This window comes from Meles meles, chromosome X (assembly GCF_922984935.1).
Source record: "Meles meles chromosome X, mMelMel3.1 paternal haplotype, whole genome shotgun sequence".
Classification (NCBI taxonomy): Eukaryota; Metazoa; Chordata; class Mammalia; order Carnivora; family Mustelidae; genus Meles; species Meles meles.
The window spans coordinates 980,030-1,000,949 of NC_060087.1; the positions used below are offsets into that span (position 1 = coordinate 980,030).

Consider the following 20,920-nt stretch of genomic DNA (forward strand, 5'->3'; position numbering starts at 1 on the left):
AGCTGAGCTCACCCTGTCTACTGTGGGTTAATTGTGTCTGTTAAATGTGTCCCCAACATGTCCATGTCCTGATCCCGGTAACCTCAAGATGGGAACTGGTTCAGAAACAGGGTCTTTGCAGATGTGATGAAGGAAGGATCTGAGATGAGCTCGTCCTGCACCAAGGTGGCCCTAAATCCATGACAGGGCTCCTCGTAAGAGACAGAAGAGGAGACAAAGACACAGAAGAAGCCATGGGAAGATGGAGGCAGAGATGGGAGGGACGTGGCCACCAGTCCAGGGATGCTTGGAGCCCCAGAAGCTGGAAGAGGCAGGAAGGACCCTTCCCTGAAGCCTGTGGAGGGAGCACGACCCTGCCCCCCGGATCTCCATGGTCCTGCCCCGCCTGGATCGCAGTGGTCCTGCCCCGCCTGGATCTCGGCAGTGATTCTGGACTCCAGAGCTGGGGAGGATACGTCCCTTGGTTTTAGCCCAGTATGTCTTGTGTCGTTCATGATGGTAGCCCTGGGAGATTAATGATACCCCGTTGTCTGCCCATGGAAAGGGGACTAGAGAGTCTTCAGTGCCTGAAATGAGTCATCAACGGTAGCCACGAGCAACCCTATAGTTTTGGATCCATTCCATCGCTGATGGCTTAGGGAGGGAGGGGAGATGTGTGGGGAGGGAGGGGACAGGTGTGGGCTGTTCTGGGGCTGTGTACGCAGCGGGGACAGAAGGAGCCAGCAGGAAGCCAGCGAGGACTCTCAAGCTTTGTCATCCCCTTAATAGGGCTAATGGGATTTTCTGGAGTGATCCGCCTTTGGCTCTCACTGGGCTTCCCACAAGGAGCTCGGACGGCAGCCCGGACCGGCGCTTGCCAACAGACCCACACGGCCTGCCGCTGGGACAACCGGGGACTCTCAAGACCAGCCTGGCGTGGGACAAAGATGAGTTCCCCCGAGGAGCAGGCATACCGTCTGCTGACCGAGTACTCAAATGGGTTCATGGTCTCCCAGGTAGGAGCCCGGGGAGAAGGTTCCGCAGGCCACGCTTGGAGCCCATCGGCGGGAGCTGGGCGAGGGCAATGGGGCGTGACCACTTAATGGGTACAGAGTGTCCTTTCGGGGTGGACTGTCCCGGTGTCTGGGCAGAAACTTGTCCACGGGGACGTGGGGCAACATTTATTCAAAGATAGGGATTGAAACACTGAAAACGTTATTTTGTGACAGGGTCACACGGATGCTCGTCCATGAACACACGGAACAGGCAGGGATGGCTTAAGCTAGAGGCGAGTCTGGGGGGTCCATCCACAATGTGACGCACGTCAATATGTCATCCCTCCTGTGGCTGAGCAGATCCGGTGCGGAAACCGGAGACACGCGGGCCACGTGGGGTGTGACGGCATTTACGCGTAACGCCGAGAACATGCAAATTCATGGGAACAGGAAGCCGAGGGGTGGTCACTGGGCGGTGGAGAGGGCGGTGGGGAGGGATGGCCAACGGGCACGGCCTCTCCTTTTGGGAGGATGGGAACGTTCTGCAGTCCGTCAGAGGTGGTGGTTCAACAAAGCAGTGAATGAGCCTCACGCCCCGGAGTTGTTTCGTTTAAAATGCTTGATGCCGATTCTCCTGCTATGTGGATTGTAGTTTTATATTGTATTTTATTTTTAAAAGATTTCATGTATTTATTTGAGAGAGAGACAGCATGCGCGAGCAGGGGAGACAGGCAGAGGGGGAAGCAGGCTCCCCGCTGAGCAGGGAGCCCGATGTGGGGCTCGATCCCAGGACTTTGGGATCATGACCTCAGTGGAAGGCAGAGGCTTAACCATCTGTGCAGCCGGCGGGGGCCACACCCACGGGCACCATGGCACCGTGTGCTTGCCAGTGGTATTTCGGGTGCCCTGGGGCAGATGCCATGAGATACGAAGACGTTTTGTCTTCCCTGGGTCACCGAGTCACGGACACCCTAACACGGCCGTGCTTTTCTCTTAATTCATAACCGAAGTGGATGCTGAGTTTGGGCAGAGGTCACGAATACGGAAGCTGCGGTCGTCCCCAACCGAGCTCACAGGTCCCCTCCCAATTCGGTCTGTCGACCCCCATGGGTTAAGCATTCCTCCTGCAGAGCCTTTGAGGTACGGAAAAGGACCGTGCTTCTACCAACCATAATAATTTACTGCATTTCTGTTGCTTGAAGACGCAACTTGCTTGTCCTCGTGGAGTGTTTCCAGACCAGTTGGGGTGGTTTCTTCTCACTCACATTGCCGCGTTATAAATTTTGGGATCAGTACGTGTGACGCTGTGTTACCCCCTTGTCACAAGGTTAATGGAAGAAGATGGAACACGACCTTCACAGAATAGTACTTAATACAACCTTGATACCATAAAGCCCAACACACCCTTCACAGAAAAGAACTTAATAGTATCTCAGGGCACCTGGGTGGCTCAGTGGGTTAAAGTCTCTGCCTTCAACTCAGGTCATGACCTCAGGGTCCTGGGATCGAGCTCCGTATCGGGCTCTCTGCTCGACGGGGAGCCTGCTTCCCTTCCTCTCTCTGCCTGCCTCTCTGCCTACTTGTGATCTCTCTCTCTGTCAAATAAATAAAATCTTTAAAAAAATTAATAGTATCTTGATACAATAGAACTGAATGCAATCTTGATACAATAAAACCCAGTACAACCTTGATACAATAAAACTTAATACAACCTTGATACCATAAAACCCAACACAACCTTCATAGAAAAGAACTTAATAGTATCTTGATACAACAGAACTGAATGCAATCTTGATACAATAAAACCTAATACAACCTTCATAGAAAAGAACTTAATAGGATCTTGATACAATAAAACTTGATACAACCTTGATACAATAAATCCTAATACAACCTTGATAGCATAATACTTCATACGACTTGGATACCATAAAACCTAACGTGACCTTGATAGAATAAAACTTAATTGGATCTTGATAAAATAATACTGAGTAGGACCTCAATGGGGTAAGACTTAATATAACCTTCCCAGAATAGTACTTAATATGACTTAGCTAGAATAAAACTCAATATGACCTTGATAGAAGGAGTTAATAAAATCTAAATGCGGTAGGAGTTCCTGACGGCTCAGCGCAAGATGTCATAGAGTCGTATCAGGAGTGAATGCGTCTGTAGCAAAATAAGAAACGACATCCCTTCACCCGAGCGAGCGTTAATGCCGTCTTAAGAGAATAAGGCTTGAAGCAGGCAGAGTCGAGTCCCTCCTACACGGTTCATTGCAGAAGTTCCTGCAGCATTAACAGGATGCCTTTGTACCACCGTCACAGAAGAACGACTTGATACAATGTTACTAGAGCGAGGCGGGCGGATCCCTCGCACAACTTGATACAATGTTACAAGTATAAGAGTTTGTGCGACTTGATACAATGTTACTAGCATAAGAGTTTGTGTGACCCTCACAGAGCGCACACGGATACAACCTGATATGAGCTTAATCGAATTTTATAGGTGGGGTGTCTGGATAACCTTGATAGAACTTTCCTCCAGGGCTTCTCAAATGGGGACATGCCCCCCCAACTCAGAGGACACTCGGCAGGGTCTGGGGACATTTTTGGTTGCCACAGCAGGGATGCGGGTGCTCCTGGTGTGTGGCAGGTGGAAATCAGGGACCCGACCCCACATCCTACAGTGCAGGACGCCCTACCCCAGACAGTCATCCAGCCCCAGGTGTCAGCCGGGCTAGGGCTCAGACACGCTGCTTTCTTGGAATCTGAGTTACCAGGACCCCCATCACAGAGGTACCAGTGAATGCAGTTTCACTGCACACCCCCACCACGGCCGTGTGCGCGTGTCGGGCTTTCCGCGCGCTCAGCCAAAACGCAAACACCAACCTACGTACGACCTCACAAAGCACGGAGACGGGACTTAGTTTTTCCACATTCACGTCCATCTTGGACGAGTGCCGAGGGAGGCACCTGCGCTCTAGGACCGTCTGCGCACGTGGGACGGGAGTGTGTGCTTCCGTCTCGGCCAATCTCGGTGAGGTGGCCACGGTCTTTGCACCGTGCATCCAAAACAGTGTGTGTAGGAGGAGAAAAAAATGCATTGACTTAGGCATGTTTTATGCCTTATGCATTATTTTCAGGCACGGCCTGCTAAGTTCTGTAGACAGGTGAACGGAAGAAAACAAAGAACACGGTTTAAGACTGACACCACCATTTGGGGAACACCGGTGACCTCTGAACAGCGACAACACAACACAAATAGTTTGCAAATTGGAAACAACGTGGTCCTGACTTTGTGCCCACAGGTTATCGTTGCCAACCGTGGAGAGGCAATGACCGGGGTCTTGAAAACTCAACGTGGGTTTGCAGGTGGCGGTGCGGGACCCTGTCCCTCCCCGGGTGTTCTCTTTGGGGACCATAGGTTTCCTTCAGAGGGTGTTTCTTTCCTACAATGGTTCCCACACCGCGGGCTTTTCCGAGTGATGCTGTTCTGGCCATGCCGGGAGGGAGGGGTTCAGTGATGAGCTTCTGAACACAGACGGGGTGGGGGCTGCTGCAGAAGCCCACACCTGCTCAGACTCCCCCTTTCCCCGAGCCGGCCAGCCAGTGAATGGCCGCGGCACCCTGAACACACTCGGCAGCATCGGCCCTCGCCCTCCCTGGGGACCAACCCATCTCACAGATGTCGTAGCTCCGGACAGCTGGTCAACCCCACAGCACCTGGAACTGTCGAAACAGGTCCTTCCAAGTGCACAGTGGGAGCGTGTTTCATTTAATTTCCCTTTTCTTTTCATTTCGTTTCAGTTATGCTGTTCTGCTTAAAATATTCGAATGTTTGCTTAAATTGTACGCAAGCATTTGGTTTTACATTTTGAAATGCAAGTTAAAAGTTTTAATGAGTTCAAACATTGAATTTGAAAATTTTATTTTTATTCTTTAACTTTAAAAAAATTATTTAAAAAATTTTTTTATCATTTTAAAATAGCCATAGCATCAATTTTACCATCTTCCCAGTTTTTACGTGCACAGCTCAGGGGCACTGAGCTCATTCACACTGTTGGACAACCGCCCCCCTCCACCCATCTCCAGAACTTTCCGTCTTCCCCAAACTCTGTGGGTGGGACTCTGCTAGGGACCCCACATATATGGAATCGCACAGGATTGGTACTTCTCTGTCTGGCTCATGTCACTGAGCACCATGTCCTCAAGGCCCACCCACGTCCAAGCAGGGGCAGAACGCCCTTCCCTCTCAAGGGCACGTCACAGTGTCCACTGTGTGCATGGACCATAATTTTCTCGTCCATTTGCCGTAATGCACACTTGGTTCTTCCATGTTTTGGCCACTGAGAGTGCATCCGTGAACACGGGTGTACCAGGATCTCTTCCAGGCTCCACGTTCAAGTCTTTGGGTCCACACAGAGAAGTGGGAGTTCTGGTTTCTTGGCCATTCTGTGTTCGATTTTTCAAGGAACTGCCATTGCATATCCCACAGCAGGGCAGGGTCCCCTGAAAACACACCCCTGGCCCCCTGGGGTGAGGGCGGTTCCTAGGGCGCCGCAAGCTGGACCTTTGTTTCCAAGGTTCTGTTTGCCGCCTGTGAGCTGGGCGTGTTTGACCTTCTCGCGGAGGCCCTGGAGCCCCTGGGTGCGGTGGCAGTGGCCGCGCGACTGGGCAGCAGCTTGCACGGGACGGAGCTCCTGCTGGACACCTGCGTGTCCCTGAAGCTGCTTCACGCCGAAACCCGGAGGGGAAAAGGTAAGCATGTAGCCGTGACGTAAGTGAATGGGCATGGCTGGGTGTCGATAAAACTTTATTTACAAAGACAAGCAGTGGGCCAGGTGGAGCGCCCAGGCTGTGGTTTGCTGACCTCATTCTAGAGAGGTCTCTACATGCTGCTGGACACATCGGTACCCCCACAAGAAAAAAATGGGGGAAAGATCGCAGGGGAGTACTTTTCATCAAACTAAATTTATCCCGCTAAAGGGCTGCCATTCCTGACGACAGTACCTTCTCATTTTGGTGTTGAAATGACTCTGTCTCATGGAATATGGTGATGACTAGGGGTTTCTTTTCCTGTCTTTACTTGGCAACATTCCAAGTTTCAAGGATGTGTCCCTCATTCGGACCATTTTCAGAACTGTCGATTCATGACGTGGTGAATGTAGAAAGCGTGGCTTGAGCCGGAGCGCCCAAGAGCAGGAGCGTTGGCCTGGCTGTGGCAGCGATGTCAGGGGCCTTTGTGCTCGTGGCATGGAGTCATGCAGCAGTTGGGGTCCTGGGGTGCAAATGCCAGGGATGGGTAAGCTTGAGCATCTTCTGGGGGGGTGACCGCTCTCAGATGCCCGGGCGTGGAAATCCAGAAGGTACAAGGGTGCAAGCTAGCTGGAACCAGCGCCCGCCACTCCCTGAGAGCAATCTTTGCCCATGACACGTACTGGGGTGGCTGACCCTGAGCTCGCACCCGGAGGAGGACACCCCAGCCAGGAGACAGCGGGGGCAGGGAGTGCTAGTGGAGGCAGCATCTGGCACAATTATCAGTTGTCCCTCAGCCCTGGGGCGTTGGGTGGGTGCCGACACCCAGCTGGGGACCACCTCATGCAAGACAGCGGGGGCTCCGTGGGAAGCAGGGTCCCCAGGAGAGGAGGTAGGGAGGTAGGCTCGGGCACGGGACTGGCCATGTGCAGATGCCGCAGGATGGGGTAGCTCACAGCAGGGCACTGGCCCAGAGAGCACCGGGGCCGTTGTGGTCCTGCGGCTGCACGTTGTCTGCAGGGCATGGTTAGAACGATGGCATTCAGCCGGGGCTGGTTGCCTGCTGCTTGGCTGAGCGTGGCAGAAAGACAGTCCCTGCTGCGTCCACGTGATTCCCGTTTTGGAGATGGTCGTATCACCAGTAGAGGGCAGGTCCCTATCGGGTGCTATTTTAAAGCCCACGGATTATAGAATAGGGTTCCCCGTCAGCCTCCTCCTTCCCACCTGCTGCACCAGACCTCCCAATGGGATTTGCCCAAACGGAATGGAGCAGGTGTGCCCGGTGCCCAGTGGCCACCGCCCCCCACCCCAGATCTTCAGGACGAGCCCCCGGGCTAGAATCTGCTGTGCAAAGGCGAGAATCCTGATGTAGCCAATGCTGGCACCAGCACCCAGCAAGGACCTGGAATCTAACTTTGCCTTTTGGGTTCTCTGTGTTTGTTTTCAGCCTTGTATCAAAACACAGAGCTCTCCCGCACCTACCTGGCCAGGGCCAGCCCCCAGTACCAAGGCAACATGCTGCGGTACCTGGCCAGGACGACATATCTGTGTTGGGGCCACCTGGCCCAGGCTGTGAGGTGAGCATGGCCTCGATGGTGTGGACCGGTGCGCCGGGGCTCCCTGGGGGCTGGTTTCGTGGCGTCTGTGCGGCTGAACTGCCAGGTTTCTTGGAGACCAAACACGACGCCGCTAGGTCTGGACCTCCAGAGCAGATGTGAGAAACCCTCCTGGTCTTGGCTGAAGGAATCCATGAAATGCAAATCTGCCCAGTTAGGAGTCCTTGTGGTTTGATGCTCTCCAGGGAAAGGGCCCTGGGCCGAGGAGACAAGGTGGGGAGGATGGCGCACAACAAGATTCTGCCTGAATCGCGATGGTTGTGTGCCTCACAGCTGCTCCTGGGCTCCACGCTGTGGGTGTCTGGCGCTGGATGACTCTCTGAGGTGGGGTGTCCTGGGCTCTGCAGGGTGTAGAGCAGTGTCTCTGGTCTCCTCCCACCACGTGCCACTATAGTCTCCCCAGTCATGATAATACACAAAATGTCCCCAGACACTGATGAGTGTGTCTTGGCGGCAGAACCACCTGCAACTGGGAACAGTGGCACAGATGGATGGATACATAGATGGGCAGGTAGAGAGGTTGGTAGATAGATATAGGGATGGATGGATGATACCACAGGGATGGGTAGATGGGTGGATGGATGATGGAGGGATGGTTGGATGGATGGACAGGTGGATGGATGGATGGGTGGATCATTGATAAATATAGGGATGGATGGATAGATAGTTATAGGGATGGCTAGATGATGATATATGGATGGCTAGAAGGCTGGCTGGCTGGCTGGATGGATGGATGGACAAGTGGGTGAATGGATGCATGGATGAAAAGATGATTGATAGATACACAGATGGATGGATGATGAATGGATGGTTGGATGGACAGATGAAAGATTTACTGATAACTATAGGGATGATGGATGATAGTATAGGGATGGCTAGATGAGTGGATGGATGGATGGATGGATGGATGGATGGATAGGTAGATAGTTATAGGGATGGCTAGATGATGATATAGGGATGGCTGGCTGGATGACTGGCTGGCTAGATGGTTGGATGGATAAATGGATGGACAGGTGGATGGCTGGATGATGGATGCATGGTTGGATGGACAGATGATTGATTGATTGATAGCTACAGGGATGATGGATGATAGTATAGGGATGGCTAGATGGGTGGATGATGCATGGTTGGTTTGATGGGTGGACAGTTAGATGGATGTGGATGGATGATGGATGGGTGAATGGATGATTGATAGATATAGGGATCTGTATCACATAGATTATAGATGATAGATAGAGGGATGGATGGGTGACAGTATAAGGATGGATGGATGGATGGATGGATGGATGGATGGATGGATGGACAGGTGGATGGATGGATGGATGGATGGATGGACGGATGGATGATAGGTAGATGGATGGAGAGGTAGATGGGTAGGTAGGTAGGGAGATTGATAGTAGATGGATATTGATGGATAGGTATTTATAGATAATAGATGAATAGATATTGATAGGTATAGATAGATATTGATATGCATTAGAAGACATATATAAATAATAGATATTGATAAATGGGTATAGATAGATGACAGATACTGATAGGTATTGATAATAGCTCACTAAGACTTTTGCTGTCCCCAGAGGCCAGCCGATGAGTCCTGTGGACCTCCGCGTCCCCTGACCGCACGTTACTTTCAAACTTCCTTTAGACGGTCTTTACAGCCCACTGCTTCCTTGCTCACACGGCAGAGCTGGGCTCGTGGTGCAGCATGCCACCCTGAGCAGACACGTGTTCCGGCCCAGAAGGGGGTATGAGCGTGTGTTTGGTGACTGACTCCCGTCCCCTGCTTGTCCTGTCTGTGACGGGAGGTGAGGTTGTGCGATCCAATGCGTGGGCCAGCGGGTGCTCCCTGACCGTGTCAGATCCCGGGTGACCGTGTCCTGCCGTTTGCAGGGACGGCAAGAACCAGTATCCAGAGGCGTTTGGGGTTCCCTCTGACGAGCTCTTCACCGCTATCTACAGGTAACGCCCAGCACCCACGCTTGCGGGAGGGTCTTTCAACACATTCGCCGTGAGGAATATATGGGTCCAATCGAAGCAAAACAGGGACGTTGGTATTTAAAATTAAAAAAAAAAAGATGGCAGGTTTTTTGGTGTTGGTCAGTGTCCTGAACAGGTGGGAATCTGTCCTTCCTTCCAAAGGCCTCTACACAAAGCAACAGTGATGTAGAAACATGAGGAATGGGTTTTGGTTGGGTCAGAGTCACCCAGGTAGCAGGTCGGCTCTAAGAATGCACATGGCGCTGCTGTTGGCGGAGGTTCTGGTTCCACAACCCCCAGGTGGCGGTGCCCCGATGGCTCTTTGCAGGGTTCCTAGCTGACTGAGGGCCAGGAAAGGGGAGAAGGATGGGCAGGGGTGCAGAGTCCTCAAGGGTGGTGCCTCCCGACCCGTCCTGGGCTTCGCCCTCGTCCAAGTCCCCTGCTCCGGCCAACGCTTCTCCCCTGATTTGGATGTCCACACGGTCTTGACGGGCGTGGTTCTGCGTGCAGATCCGAGGGCGAGCGGCTCCAGTTCATGAGGGCTCTGGAGGACGTCTGGAGCGTCAGCGGGAGGCGCGTGCTGGCCGCCTTTGACCTGTCTCCGTTCCCGCTCATCTGCGATGTTGGTGGTGAGCGTTGGCCCCGCAGGGGGAGCTGTGTCTCGGGGCTAGCGTGCTCCCTACTGTCAGCTGGGGAGGGAAGACGACTGGGACGCCATTCAGGATCGGGGAGAAACCATCTGCACGCGTCCTGCAGGCTGAGAGGGTCCCGGCTTCTCCTGGAACCGGGTGGACCCTCTGGTTCTGACCCCGTGCATCGGGGAGGGACGGAGACTCTCTGCCTCCGGGGACACTGCCGGTGCCCAGGCCATGCAGGGGTCGACGTTGGCGTTGCTCAGTGGGACACGAAAGTCTTTAGACCACGGTGGGGTGCACCAGTCACGGAGCTCTTGGAAAGCAGTCAGCTGGGCCGTCTAGTCGACCTTCCCACGCGGCCTTCCCGGGACAGGCAAAGCGCTGTGTGGGGCTGCCGGGGCTGCCGGGTTTTCTGGGCTCTGGGGGTCCTGATGCTAACACGGATGAGAGGGATGCCCGTGACTGGAGCATCTCCTGGGTCTGAAGACTGGGTGTGGCACATCCTAGAGCAGACGCAAGAGTGGGGGTGTGGGGTGGCCAGGTTAACTCTTGGTCCCCTTCAAGCAAGCGCTCTTGCCCTGACGGCCCCTGCTGGTCCCATAGAGGAGGCATGAGGAGCAGGAACCCCGTTAGACGGGGATTCAAAGGCTCCCGACACCATGTTGGCCCAGGGGCACGTTCTGGGGGTGACTCCAGCCTGACGTTGGGTGTGGTTCCATCCTTTGAGCAACACAACGTCTTGCTGCCTTGGGCTGAGCTGCCTGGGATGCAGACAGGGTTCAAGGTGCATCCAGGGGTCCCCCAGTCCTTGTCCTCTGAGGTGCTCATACCCGTAGTCCGCATCAGGGCAACCTCCCTCCACTGTCTCTGGGAGCAGGGCGCCATGATTGGGAGCCCTCGTGTGGTTTATTCAAAAGCAGCCCCTGTGCTCGGCTTGCTGTGTGACTGTGGGCACGTTCCGCGGTCTCTCTGTGCTCTAGAACCCTCAGATAATGGGGCAGCCCTGCATGGGACTGTCATGGTTCCCAAGTGCATGTCTACCTATGAGGCACACAGAACGGGGTCATGGTGACCCCACATGGACGCCCCTCCAGGGGTCCTTGGTGAGCCAAGATGCATGTTTCTCATACCTTCCTGTCTGCCTGTCCTGTTCCGTGTCTGCTTCCAGGCTGTTCTGGGGCTCTGGCCAAGGAGTGCACCTCTCTGTACCCCGGGTGTCAGGTCACCGTGTTCGACATCCCCGAGGTGGTCCAGACGGCGAAGAAGCACTTCTCATTCCTGGAGGACACACGGATCAGCTTCCGTGAAGGTGGGTTGCTTCCGTGCTCTCTGCGTGTGCCCCGGGAAACACAGATGCTTCCCCCGGGGGCTTAGGTCAGGCCAAGGTTGCGCCGTGGGCACAGCTTCCTCTGCCTGTAGGCAACTGCCCTCAATGTAGAATCACTGTCCGTGACGCTTGGAAAGCAGCGTACGGCTAGATGGTGTCCTTACAGTTAGTTCCTTCTCGAGCACTTGGCTGGATGGAAGACTCTTTCCTCAAAACTTGTGTCCACCTAGGACTGGTGAACAGGGCCTTATTTGGAAACAGGGTCTTTGCAGAGTAATGAAAGGAAGGATCTGAGATGAGCTCATCCTGGGTCAGGGTGGCCCTAAATCCAAGGACAGGGGTCCTTGTAAGAGACAGAAGAGGAGACACGGACACAGAGGAGAAGCCACGGGAAGATGGAGGCAGAGATGCGAGGGACATGGACACCAGCCCAAGGATGCCTGAAGCCCCAGAAGCTGGAAGAGGCAGGAAGGACCCTCCCCTGGAGCCTCAGAAGGGAGCACAGCCCTGCCCCGCCTGAATCTCAATGGTCCTGCCCCGCCTGGATCTCAATGGTCCTGCCCTGCCTGGATCTCAGACTTCTGGTCTCCAGAGCTGGGAGGGGATGGATTCTAGGGGCCTAAGCCCCCAGCTGGTGTTGCTTTTCTTACCCAGACCCCAAGACCTGCATGCGGGTGTCTAAATCCATGCTGGTACGTGCAGTGGGTTAAAGGGAAACTCAGGGTCATCTGCTGACTCAGAAGAGTAGGGAGAGTTTGCCATTTTGAGGCTCAGACGCCATCATCGTGGCTGGTATTGTGTACCTATAGGGTTGGATTCTAGCTTTATGTAACATCCCCAAGCTTTGAACATCATGGATTTGGGAGAACTTACTGTTCATTTTTTTTAAAAACATCGCATTAAAATGTAAGAAACCTCGATGACCAGGTTTGGCGCCCCATTAATTTTGCACCCAACAGAGTGCCTGACTCGCCTCACCCCGAACCTGGCCTCTGGGCGTCTTTATCACAAGTCCTGGGATGAATTTATGTGCTTCATCTGGAAAATAGGAGGAACATACGGACTTTAGAGGTTGCAGGGTCAGGTGAGAGAGCAGAGTACCTTATTATCACACAGCAGAACTGGGCTTCTGCGGTCCTTGTCATTGGTCACAAAGGAAAACCTCATGGAAACCGCCCTTGTGTTCTTCATCCTGGGGTCTGGATTGTCTCCTTCACCTGCTGTACAGTAACATACGGCCCACCAAATGTGGCCCCTGGGCCAGTTTGCCGACCCCCGTCTTCTGTGACTGATGGAAGAAAATCCGTTTGGAGGACTCCCCTCGTGGTCTGCCCTACCTCATGGGGAAATGCCTGTGGGCCCCAGGACAGGGCAGAGTGATGGACTGACCACTGTGGAATCCAGTGCTCACTCTTCCCAAATCCCTGTGAATTTGTAGAGTTTGGACAACATTCGGCTGCCGGTTGACCCCGCACACCCCGCACGGACTGTTGACTGACTTCAACGCGTCAGACAGGAGCTGCCGACCGATGGCTCGGGGCGTCCTGAAATCATGGCTTGGAGAGCTGTGTACTTGCAACCTTAGGAAATAAGATGAAAATAACATCATTTTGCAGATCTGAAGAATGGAAAGGGACCCCAAACACCGTCCCAAGTTTTCTTGTCTTCCCCGAGACTTCTTTTGCTCAGGGCGAGGTCTTCCTGTCCTGGCTGGGAAGACGTGAGGACAGCTGGACACCGTCAGGCGACTTTTGCATCCTGGGTGCAGGTGCGGTCCTGCGGGGTCGACTTGCAGACTGACCCCAGGGCACCTGCCTGTCTTGTAGGAGATTTCTTTAAAGACCCGCTTCCCGAGGCAGATCTCTACATCCTGGCTAGGGTCCTGCACGACTGGACCGACACGCGGTGCTCACAGCTGCTGGCGAGGGTCCATCGCGCCTGCAAACCAGGTGGGTCGTGGGGCCTCATGAGGGCAGAAGGCACCCGGGGCAGTACGATTGCTGGCTGGGCTCGGGGGCTGTGGGCAGCCAGCGTCTGAGGTCCAGCGGGCATCCTCAGGCTGCCTGGTCCCTTGCTCATGGCCGTCTCTCCCTGTCCCAGGCGGCGGCGTCCTGCTGATTGAAAGCCTCCTGGATGCAGACGGACGGGGCCCGCTGACCACGCAGCTGTACTCGCTGAACATGCTGGTGCAGACGGAGGGCCGGGAGCGGACCCCCGGCCAGTACCGCGCGCTCCTGGCTCCCGCCGGCTTCCAGGATGTCCAGTGCAGGAGAACGGGGGGCATTTACGATGCCATCCTCGCCAGGAGATAGCTCCCCGTGGGTCTGCAGCGACCCGCCCAACCGACACCCTCGGTAACGGGGGGATCTCCGTGAGCTTCCTCATTCCTGGGGGGCCGACAGCGGGGGGGGGGGTGTCTCTGGAGACTGTTGTCAAATGCCCATCACTCTGCTGATTTTGCCTTGTTCTGTTCTTTTCTGCTCTGCTGTGCTGTGTCCCAACCTGTTCTGCGTCTCCGACCCTACTCCGTTCCATTCTGCCGAGTTCTCTTTCATTCTACCCATTCTACTCCGTTTTCCCGGATTTCTGGCCCGTCGCGGACGAAACCGTACGCCTGTGAGCCGCACCACACAGTATGTTGATGCACGGACACGCTGTGCGCAGTCGAGCGCAATCGAGCTAACGCACACACCCCCCGGGGTGACTTTCTTATCGTCGTCATCGAGGACATTTCTATTCTGCGTTCAATTACAACATTTGAACAATGGATGTCTCCATGGGTGTATGAGTCTGTGTGTGCGTGTGTTTTTGTGTGTGTGTGTCTGTGTGTTTTCCCCCAAACACCAACTTCTTGAGCACCAGGTACAGGATTTTCTGCCCTGGATTTAGGTATTGAGTTTCCCAGATAAGCCAATAACAATCCCACATACTGACAAGTGCTATAGGATTTGGGGAATTAAGACGGGAACCCACAGCTTCGAGGTAACCCATTAGAGTGTCCCATGCCGGGAGTCCAGTCAATCTGCTTAAAGCGAAACTCGTTCCTGGGTGCAGCCAGGCCTGGTGCCTGGGGCCCTGAACTCAGCATCCGTGGCCCTTGGCACTCACTCACGCACTTGTCTCCGAGACCTGGACGCAGCACCTGCGGGTACCTATCGTTCCTTTAACCTCCACAGGGCTGCAAGGGAACCCGTAGATAATCTCGATGCTATAGGAGGTCCCTGCAAGCAGGTAGGACGCAGGTTGGCCATGTCTATTCCCAGGATTTGCCTCTGAGAATAAGCTGACCTTGGGCAGGACATCGGCCTCGTTGGACCTGCAGGCTTCCCACCCCAGAACGGGACTGGTTAATCTATCAAGCCCCGTGTATCTCACACCGTCTGTGAGTCTGAAGGGGTTGAAACCCATGAGTCTCAAAGGGGGCGACTTTGGTACAGTCTGGAGTCGTTCCTGGGCCGTCCCTTGAGGAGGAGGTCCTGTGTGCTCGTGCAGGGTGGGGACCAGGTACGAGGTTCAGCACCCCGCACGGCCCAGGATGCCCCAGGCAGTGGTCCAGTCCCAGACGTGCACAGCGCTGAGGCTGAGAAGGCCTGGGTTAACACGTGGCCCTGTTGGAGCTTTGCCAGGGGTCATGGCTGTAGCGACAAGGTCGGGCTTCAGGGATGCGTACAAGTCTGCCCGACGCTGGCCGGCTGAGGGCTTGGGTCAGGCCGACCCCACAGCGGGACAGCGGGAAGCCCGGCCCACGGAGGGTCTGCCTCTCCTCCGGGGGAGATGGGGATGCGCGGCCGGTGCAAAAACCTTCTTCAGATGGTGCCTGCCGGCTCCGGGTTGCAGAGTGAGTCCTGGCCTCCGTGGGCCCGGGGGGACTCTCCAGGAGTGACCCTCCAGGGCTCCAGGAAACACCTGTTCTGACTTCGACCCCATTGCTTCTCAGGACAGCCTGCAGGGCAGGAGGGGGTGTGCGTGTGTGTGTGTGTGTGTGTGTGTGTGTGTGTGTGTGTGTGTCCTCCTGCTGTTGCCACGGCGACGCGTGGACTGCTGGGGCCGGAGCTGCCCGTCTGTCAGCAGGTGGCGCCCTGGGGCCGCGGATGGACCGCGCTCCCGCATCCATCAAAGGCCACGAATCCTGCAGACAGCAGACCCCCCAAGAGAGAAGCAGCCTTTCTCCTTCAAACGTCGGGTGTCCTGAAAAGGAGAACAACGTCCGAAAGTACCTTTCCATCATGTTCCGCTGTAAAGGACAAATACCAATGAATACAAATCACAATACGCACGAGGTAGTCCTCACCCACAGAGCAAGAGGCTCCCTGTTGCAAATAAGGCACGGCGCCGTCCCCCCTTCCTTTTCTTAGAGCGTTTGCTTCTGGAGAATTTTTTCTCCATCTCCTGCCCATGGGCCAACCTCCAACAAGCCTGGGGCTGGTCTCGTGGCTCCAGGACCCAGGAGCCTGGCGGGAATGCGGTGGAGGAAACAAACACCTTTCTCCGAGTTTGCTGGTGGAGGGACTGAGCCTTGGAGGTGGGCGTCTTGCTCGCTCTCCCACAGGACCTTCCACCGGGGGGCAAAGCAACACGTGCAGAATGTTGACGTTAATTCCCGTTAATTAGCTGGACGTTGCGTTCCAGGAGGTTTCGGCAGAGCGTTTCCTGAGGAAACCCTGGCAGGACACGTGTGCGTGGAGGGTGGGGAAGCTTGCTTCCCGCCTCCCTGCTCTGCCCCACCGCAGACGCTGCTCCGGGGTCAGATCCCGAGTGTTTCCTGCGTTCTGTGCATGCTCTGAGGTCAGCTTCCCTGCTCTCTGCCCAGCACACTGGACAAATGAGTCTGGATCTGGGTTTCAGTGACCCATCAAGGTGCAGTGAAACCAGACCAGATGGTTCTCATTGCATTTCTCATTGAACCTACGTGTTCCTGAGCCGTGTCCGTGATGCAGGGATATGGGGAGGGAGGACACGCTGCATACCATGAAACAGGGCATACAGCCAATGTCCCATGAGGGCAGGAGCCTGGTCAGCCACACTGAAGCCCCTTCTTTCTTCCTTCGCTTGCAAACACTATGCCTTCCCGGTTTGCGGAAAACACACGGACACTTGGAGATATTTTAAAAGCAAATAAAAAACAATGCAAAAACCAAAACCACACCAAAACTAGTGACCCATGCTACAACAGAGACGAACCACAAACACATTATGCTTAGAGACAGAAGGCGCTCAGGAAAGGACAGGACAGGGTAAGGTTCCGTTTTTATGAAATGTGAGAATACAGTGCATAGGATCCCGTCATCCCTCATGGTGCCCCTGAAGCCACGTAGATGGCCACGAGGTCCAAACCCTGAAACAGAGCATGAAAACGCAGTTCCCAGGGGGGGCCTGGTCCACCAAACAGCCTCTGGTCAGACTCTCTCGGCAGAGCCCTAGTCTCCAGACAAGGACGGGTTCGTATGTCAAAATCTTGCGTGTCCAATGATGAAAACCACATCCTTGCCTGGATGCCACATTCGTGTCTCCCCCAACTCGCAACCCCTCCGGAATGACACCCCGGCTGAACCCCACTGTCATGGACCCTGCAAACCCACTGTTGTTGTTGTTGTTGTTTCTTGTTTGTTTGTTTTTCTGGGACACCGTGAACTCAACATTGTGTAAAGACCCCAGGTTCTATCCGTTCACACGACGCGCCATCTGTCTCTCCTGTCATCAGATGCATGGAGCGCAGTTTGACAGGAAGAATCCACGAAATTATACCCATGTGCCGAGAGCGACAGCCCGCTGGAGATTGTGCAAATTCCTTGCTGTGTGTTTGCCACCGTGCAACCGGGACGCCTCCTGCAGACGCCCACGGGTGTTTAATATCTTGTCTGTTCCGACATCTGTCGGAGGTTTGTTCTGGGAACCTGGGGCCGGAGACACCGTCCATAGTTTGAAGATAACCGTTATTAGACATCCTCAGGTGGAGAGAGGTTGCGTGTGCCTTCCGTATGAAGTGACGCCAACATTCCTTGAGGGGCATTTATGGACATCACGATTTTAGGAAAGCCATACGTCTTCTTCCCCATTTAAGGCAAGAGATCGATGGAAACAAATATAGTATGCAAAGTACCAGGAAAAAAAAATTAAAAAAAAATAAAACATCGTTCAAAATGTCTACTTAATCGTCTTAAGATAGATCGCATTGTTTGGGACACTTTCGTGGAGAGGGAAAGTCCCTGAAAAACATCGGGTTGTGTGGTCCCTTTGAGTTTAAAATACTGTGTTTCAAAAGATTGTGCCAGGGGGTATAGCTCAGTGGTAGAGCATTTGACTGCAAAAGGTTGTGCCAGCAAGCTGGAACCTTCTTCCCTGTGTTTCTCCGACAGTATAAGCTGCCATCGCGGGAGCGAACTGAATATTTTCCAGAAGAAATCCTCCTGTTCCTTGTAGACCGTCTCCTTAGGGTCTGCTCCTGCACAAGTGAGAACCCTTTTGCGTGTGGGAGGGCAGGTGCACGACGCCCCCATCTGCAGACTAGTGATCTCTTGTCCATTATTTCTGCTACGACTCCCCTTTCTTGTCCCCCCTCCCCAGAACCACCCTGTCTGTAGGAAAAACCACGTAGAAATACATTTTTGCAGGTAGCAGAGGTAAATGGCTCCAGAAAGACCACTGGAGACGCCTTATGGGATCCTCCCGATCCAGGCTGAGCCGGCTCTGCCCTGCATGATGGACACCTGCCTGGCCCCATGACAGAATGACTTCCGGGTGGGCTCAGCCAATGGGAGGCAGCGGTGGGACGGGAGGGGGCGGGGCCAGAGAGAGGAGCCGGGGTAATTCTTCCTCCGCTCTCCCCCAGGGCTGGCTGCTAAGGCTTGGCAGGTGCTTGGCTTCTTCTCCCCGAGCCGACCCTCTTGGGCTTGCTTCTTGAGACCTGGGGGTGCATTACCCTCCCCTGGCGGATCCCCTTTCGCTGAGCCCACTCTGCCAGAGTGTCCCATCTGTGGCGTCTAAGCCACGGACCCACCCAGGAGGAAAGCAGTGGTTCCCAAAGTGCCAAGGTGTACAACAGGTATTGTAGCTCCTTATCCGAACTGGGCGTGACCTCACCGGCTAAACAATATCGTGCTTTCTCACTTTTACAGTATTTGGTAGGGATCCCTGGTGGCTCAGTGGGCTCCTCGTCCCTCTCCTTTTCTCCTCCTCTCTCCAAAATAAATAACTAAAATCTTTTAAAAAATTCTTTTAAAATTTTTTAAATTTTAAGTATTTTAATTTTAAATGATTTTAATTAAATCATTTTAATGATTTAAAAAACATTTTATTATTAAGTAATGTCTACATCCAGTTTGGGGCTCAAACTCACAACCCAGAGATCAAGAGTCACATGTCCCACTGACTGAGCCAGCCAGGCGTCCCACAGAGTTTCCTTTTGTATCTTCCGATGTGATTTGTTAACAAACATAAAGTCGCATAGTAGGGTTTTTTTTTGGGGGGGGGGGGTTTGTTTTTTAATAAAAAGAGGTTCAAAAGCCTACAAAAATAGCCAGGTTTGAGAAAGTAGAAACTCAAATTGCTTTTTTAAAATGCTTCATAGTAGGGACACCTGGATGACCCAGTGGGTTAAAGCCTCTGCCTTCGGCTTGGGTCAGGATCCCAGGGTCCTGGGATCAAGCCTTGTGGGCTCTCTGCTCCGCCGGGAGCCTGCTTCCCCCCCCCACCCCCCACCTGCCTCTCTGCCTACGTGTGATCTCTGTCTGTCAAATAAATAAATAAACCTTAAAAAAATAAAAATAAAAATGCTTCATAGTAAAATTGCTCCCAGATACCTGAGGCCCAACTCCAGGCTGAGAAGGTGGGATGGCGGGGCTAGGGGACGTTTTCAGGAAGCCACTTCCCGCAGGTGTCAATGAGCGGTTGTCACAGTGCACAGCAAGGGGCACCCTTGACTCAAGAGTTCGTGGGCCTCCGGGTCTACCAGACGTCTCTTTAGAAATTCATCCTGGGGAAAGAATGCTAGATTATCTTTTTGTAAACAGATGCTGCCTTAATGAGACCAGCCTCCCCGGTGGTGGCCTCCCCCCTCCCCTGTAAGATGTCTGTGCTAGGAATTTACAACCCACATTAGCCGAGATGACACTCTCATTTTCACCCGCCTCTCCCGCTCTTCATCTCCTTATCACAGACCTTCTGTTTGTCTTGGATTTTCCATTTCCAGCGTGTGTGACAATTTCCAGAGAATTTGTGAGGCAACGTGGGGACCCTGGCCACGGAGCCACGACAGGGGAGGTCCCGTAGAAGATGGGCGAGGAGCATGTTGGTGTTTAAGACACGGTGCAGTTGGCGATGAGAGCTTGTGGGGCAGGAGGCACCAGGGGATGGTCAGGTGGGGCTCACGAAACCAAGGACCCCGTGACACAGGCACGGGGAAAGTGCCGTTTGGACCACCACCATTCTGTACTCAGGAGGGAACACAGATCTGGCATGTCAGCCACGGGGACGAGCATGTGTCACGGGTCTCATGTCCTGGGGGATTCCCAGCACCTTCCTGCAGCTACAATTTAATGTCAGCCGGACATAACTCTAGGAGACACATGCTTGTCCAGGGATCCCAGGTAGAGACGGGCTCTCCGTCCACTCATGCTTGACGGATGACTTCTAATCCTTAACCTACTGTTGCCCATGGGGACGGGTGGGTTGTATGAATACTGCACTGTGGGTGTGATTTTCCATGTCTGTGTGAAGAGACACAACGGTCTCTCCTTTTGTAGGACGTTCGGGTGATTTCTCATGGTTTGCTAATATCAGTGACCTTCTGACGTCCTCATGCACCCATTCCTTCCTTGGCATGTCTCCCACGATGAGTAAACTGCATATTTTATGGGCTTTATTTTCTCGGATGAATGTCCAGGCCACGGTCTTGGCTTTGGCGGCCGCTGGTTCATTGGTGTCATTGAAGTCATTGACATGGCCCTGTGCTTTTGATGCCTTCTGGGTTTTGCCGGTTTATGATCGTTTATGGTTTTGGAAATAAAAGTTGATATCATTTTACTGTCTACAAAGGAGGGTAGTCTTCGTTCTATATTGGGAATACCAGGAAGCATTTTTAGGAATAACAGCATTTGCATCATTCTCCAAGCCTAAGACTTTCACAATGCCTCTTTCCTGGGATTCTTTTATGACCCATAAGTGGTGACTTGCTTATGCTGACCTTTGGGTGTGGGCTTCAGTGTCCCCTCCCATGGTGTCCCCTGTTGGGCAGAGAGAGATTTTCTCCCTATGTTCCTGCAGGGATATCCTGGCTGGTTTGTGAATTAAGTGAATACGGGACAGATGAACATCACGGAAATGTGCAAATTTTATCACAAGTGCACAGAAGCCCAAGAATGTAATTGAGACCCCAAAAATGACCAAGGCAGGGAGTTTTTATCCAATGTGACCGAATAGGCAGAGTATTTCTGAGCAACGGACAGTATCAGGGAAACAGGTGTTTGGGAGGTATTGTGAGTTCTGAGTGGAACGGAGGCAGACTATGAGATTAGACACAACAATTAAGGGTTGTTTCTATCACTTTCTTGACTTGTACGTCTTTGTTTCTGGTGACCAGGGTGTCTTCTTGGTTCTTAGATATATTTATATATAACAGATATATTTCCTGCTT

At 53.4% G+C, this 20,920-nt stretch overlaps 1 protein-coding gene across 1 annotated transcript; it reads left to right on the plus strand.

Moving 5' to 3' along the window:
- Positions 1-926: 926 nt before the first annotated feature.
- On the plus strand, positions 927-14,649 carry LOC123934867 (acetylserotonin O-methyltransferase-like). The gene is made up of 8 exons (XM_045995020.1): positions 927-995; positions 5,560-5,734; positions 7,179-7,308; positions 9,241-9,309; positions 9,838-9,956; positions 11,131-11,271; positions 13,116-13,238; positions 13,390-14,649. Exons 1-8 carry the CDS (start codon positions 927-929, stop codon positions 13,599-13,601), a joined length of 1,038 nt encoding a protein of 345 aa, XP_045850976.1. The 3' UTR covers positions 13,602-14,649.
- The last annotated feature ends 6,271 nt before the right edge of the window (positions 14,650-20,920 follow it).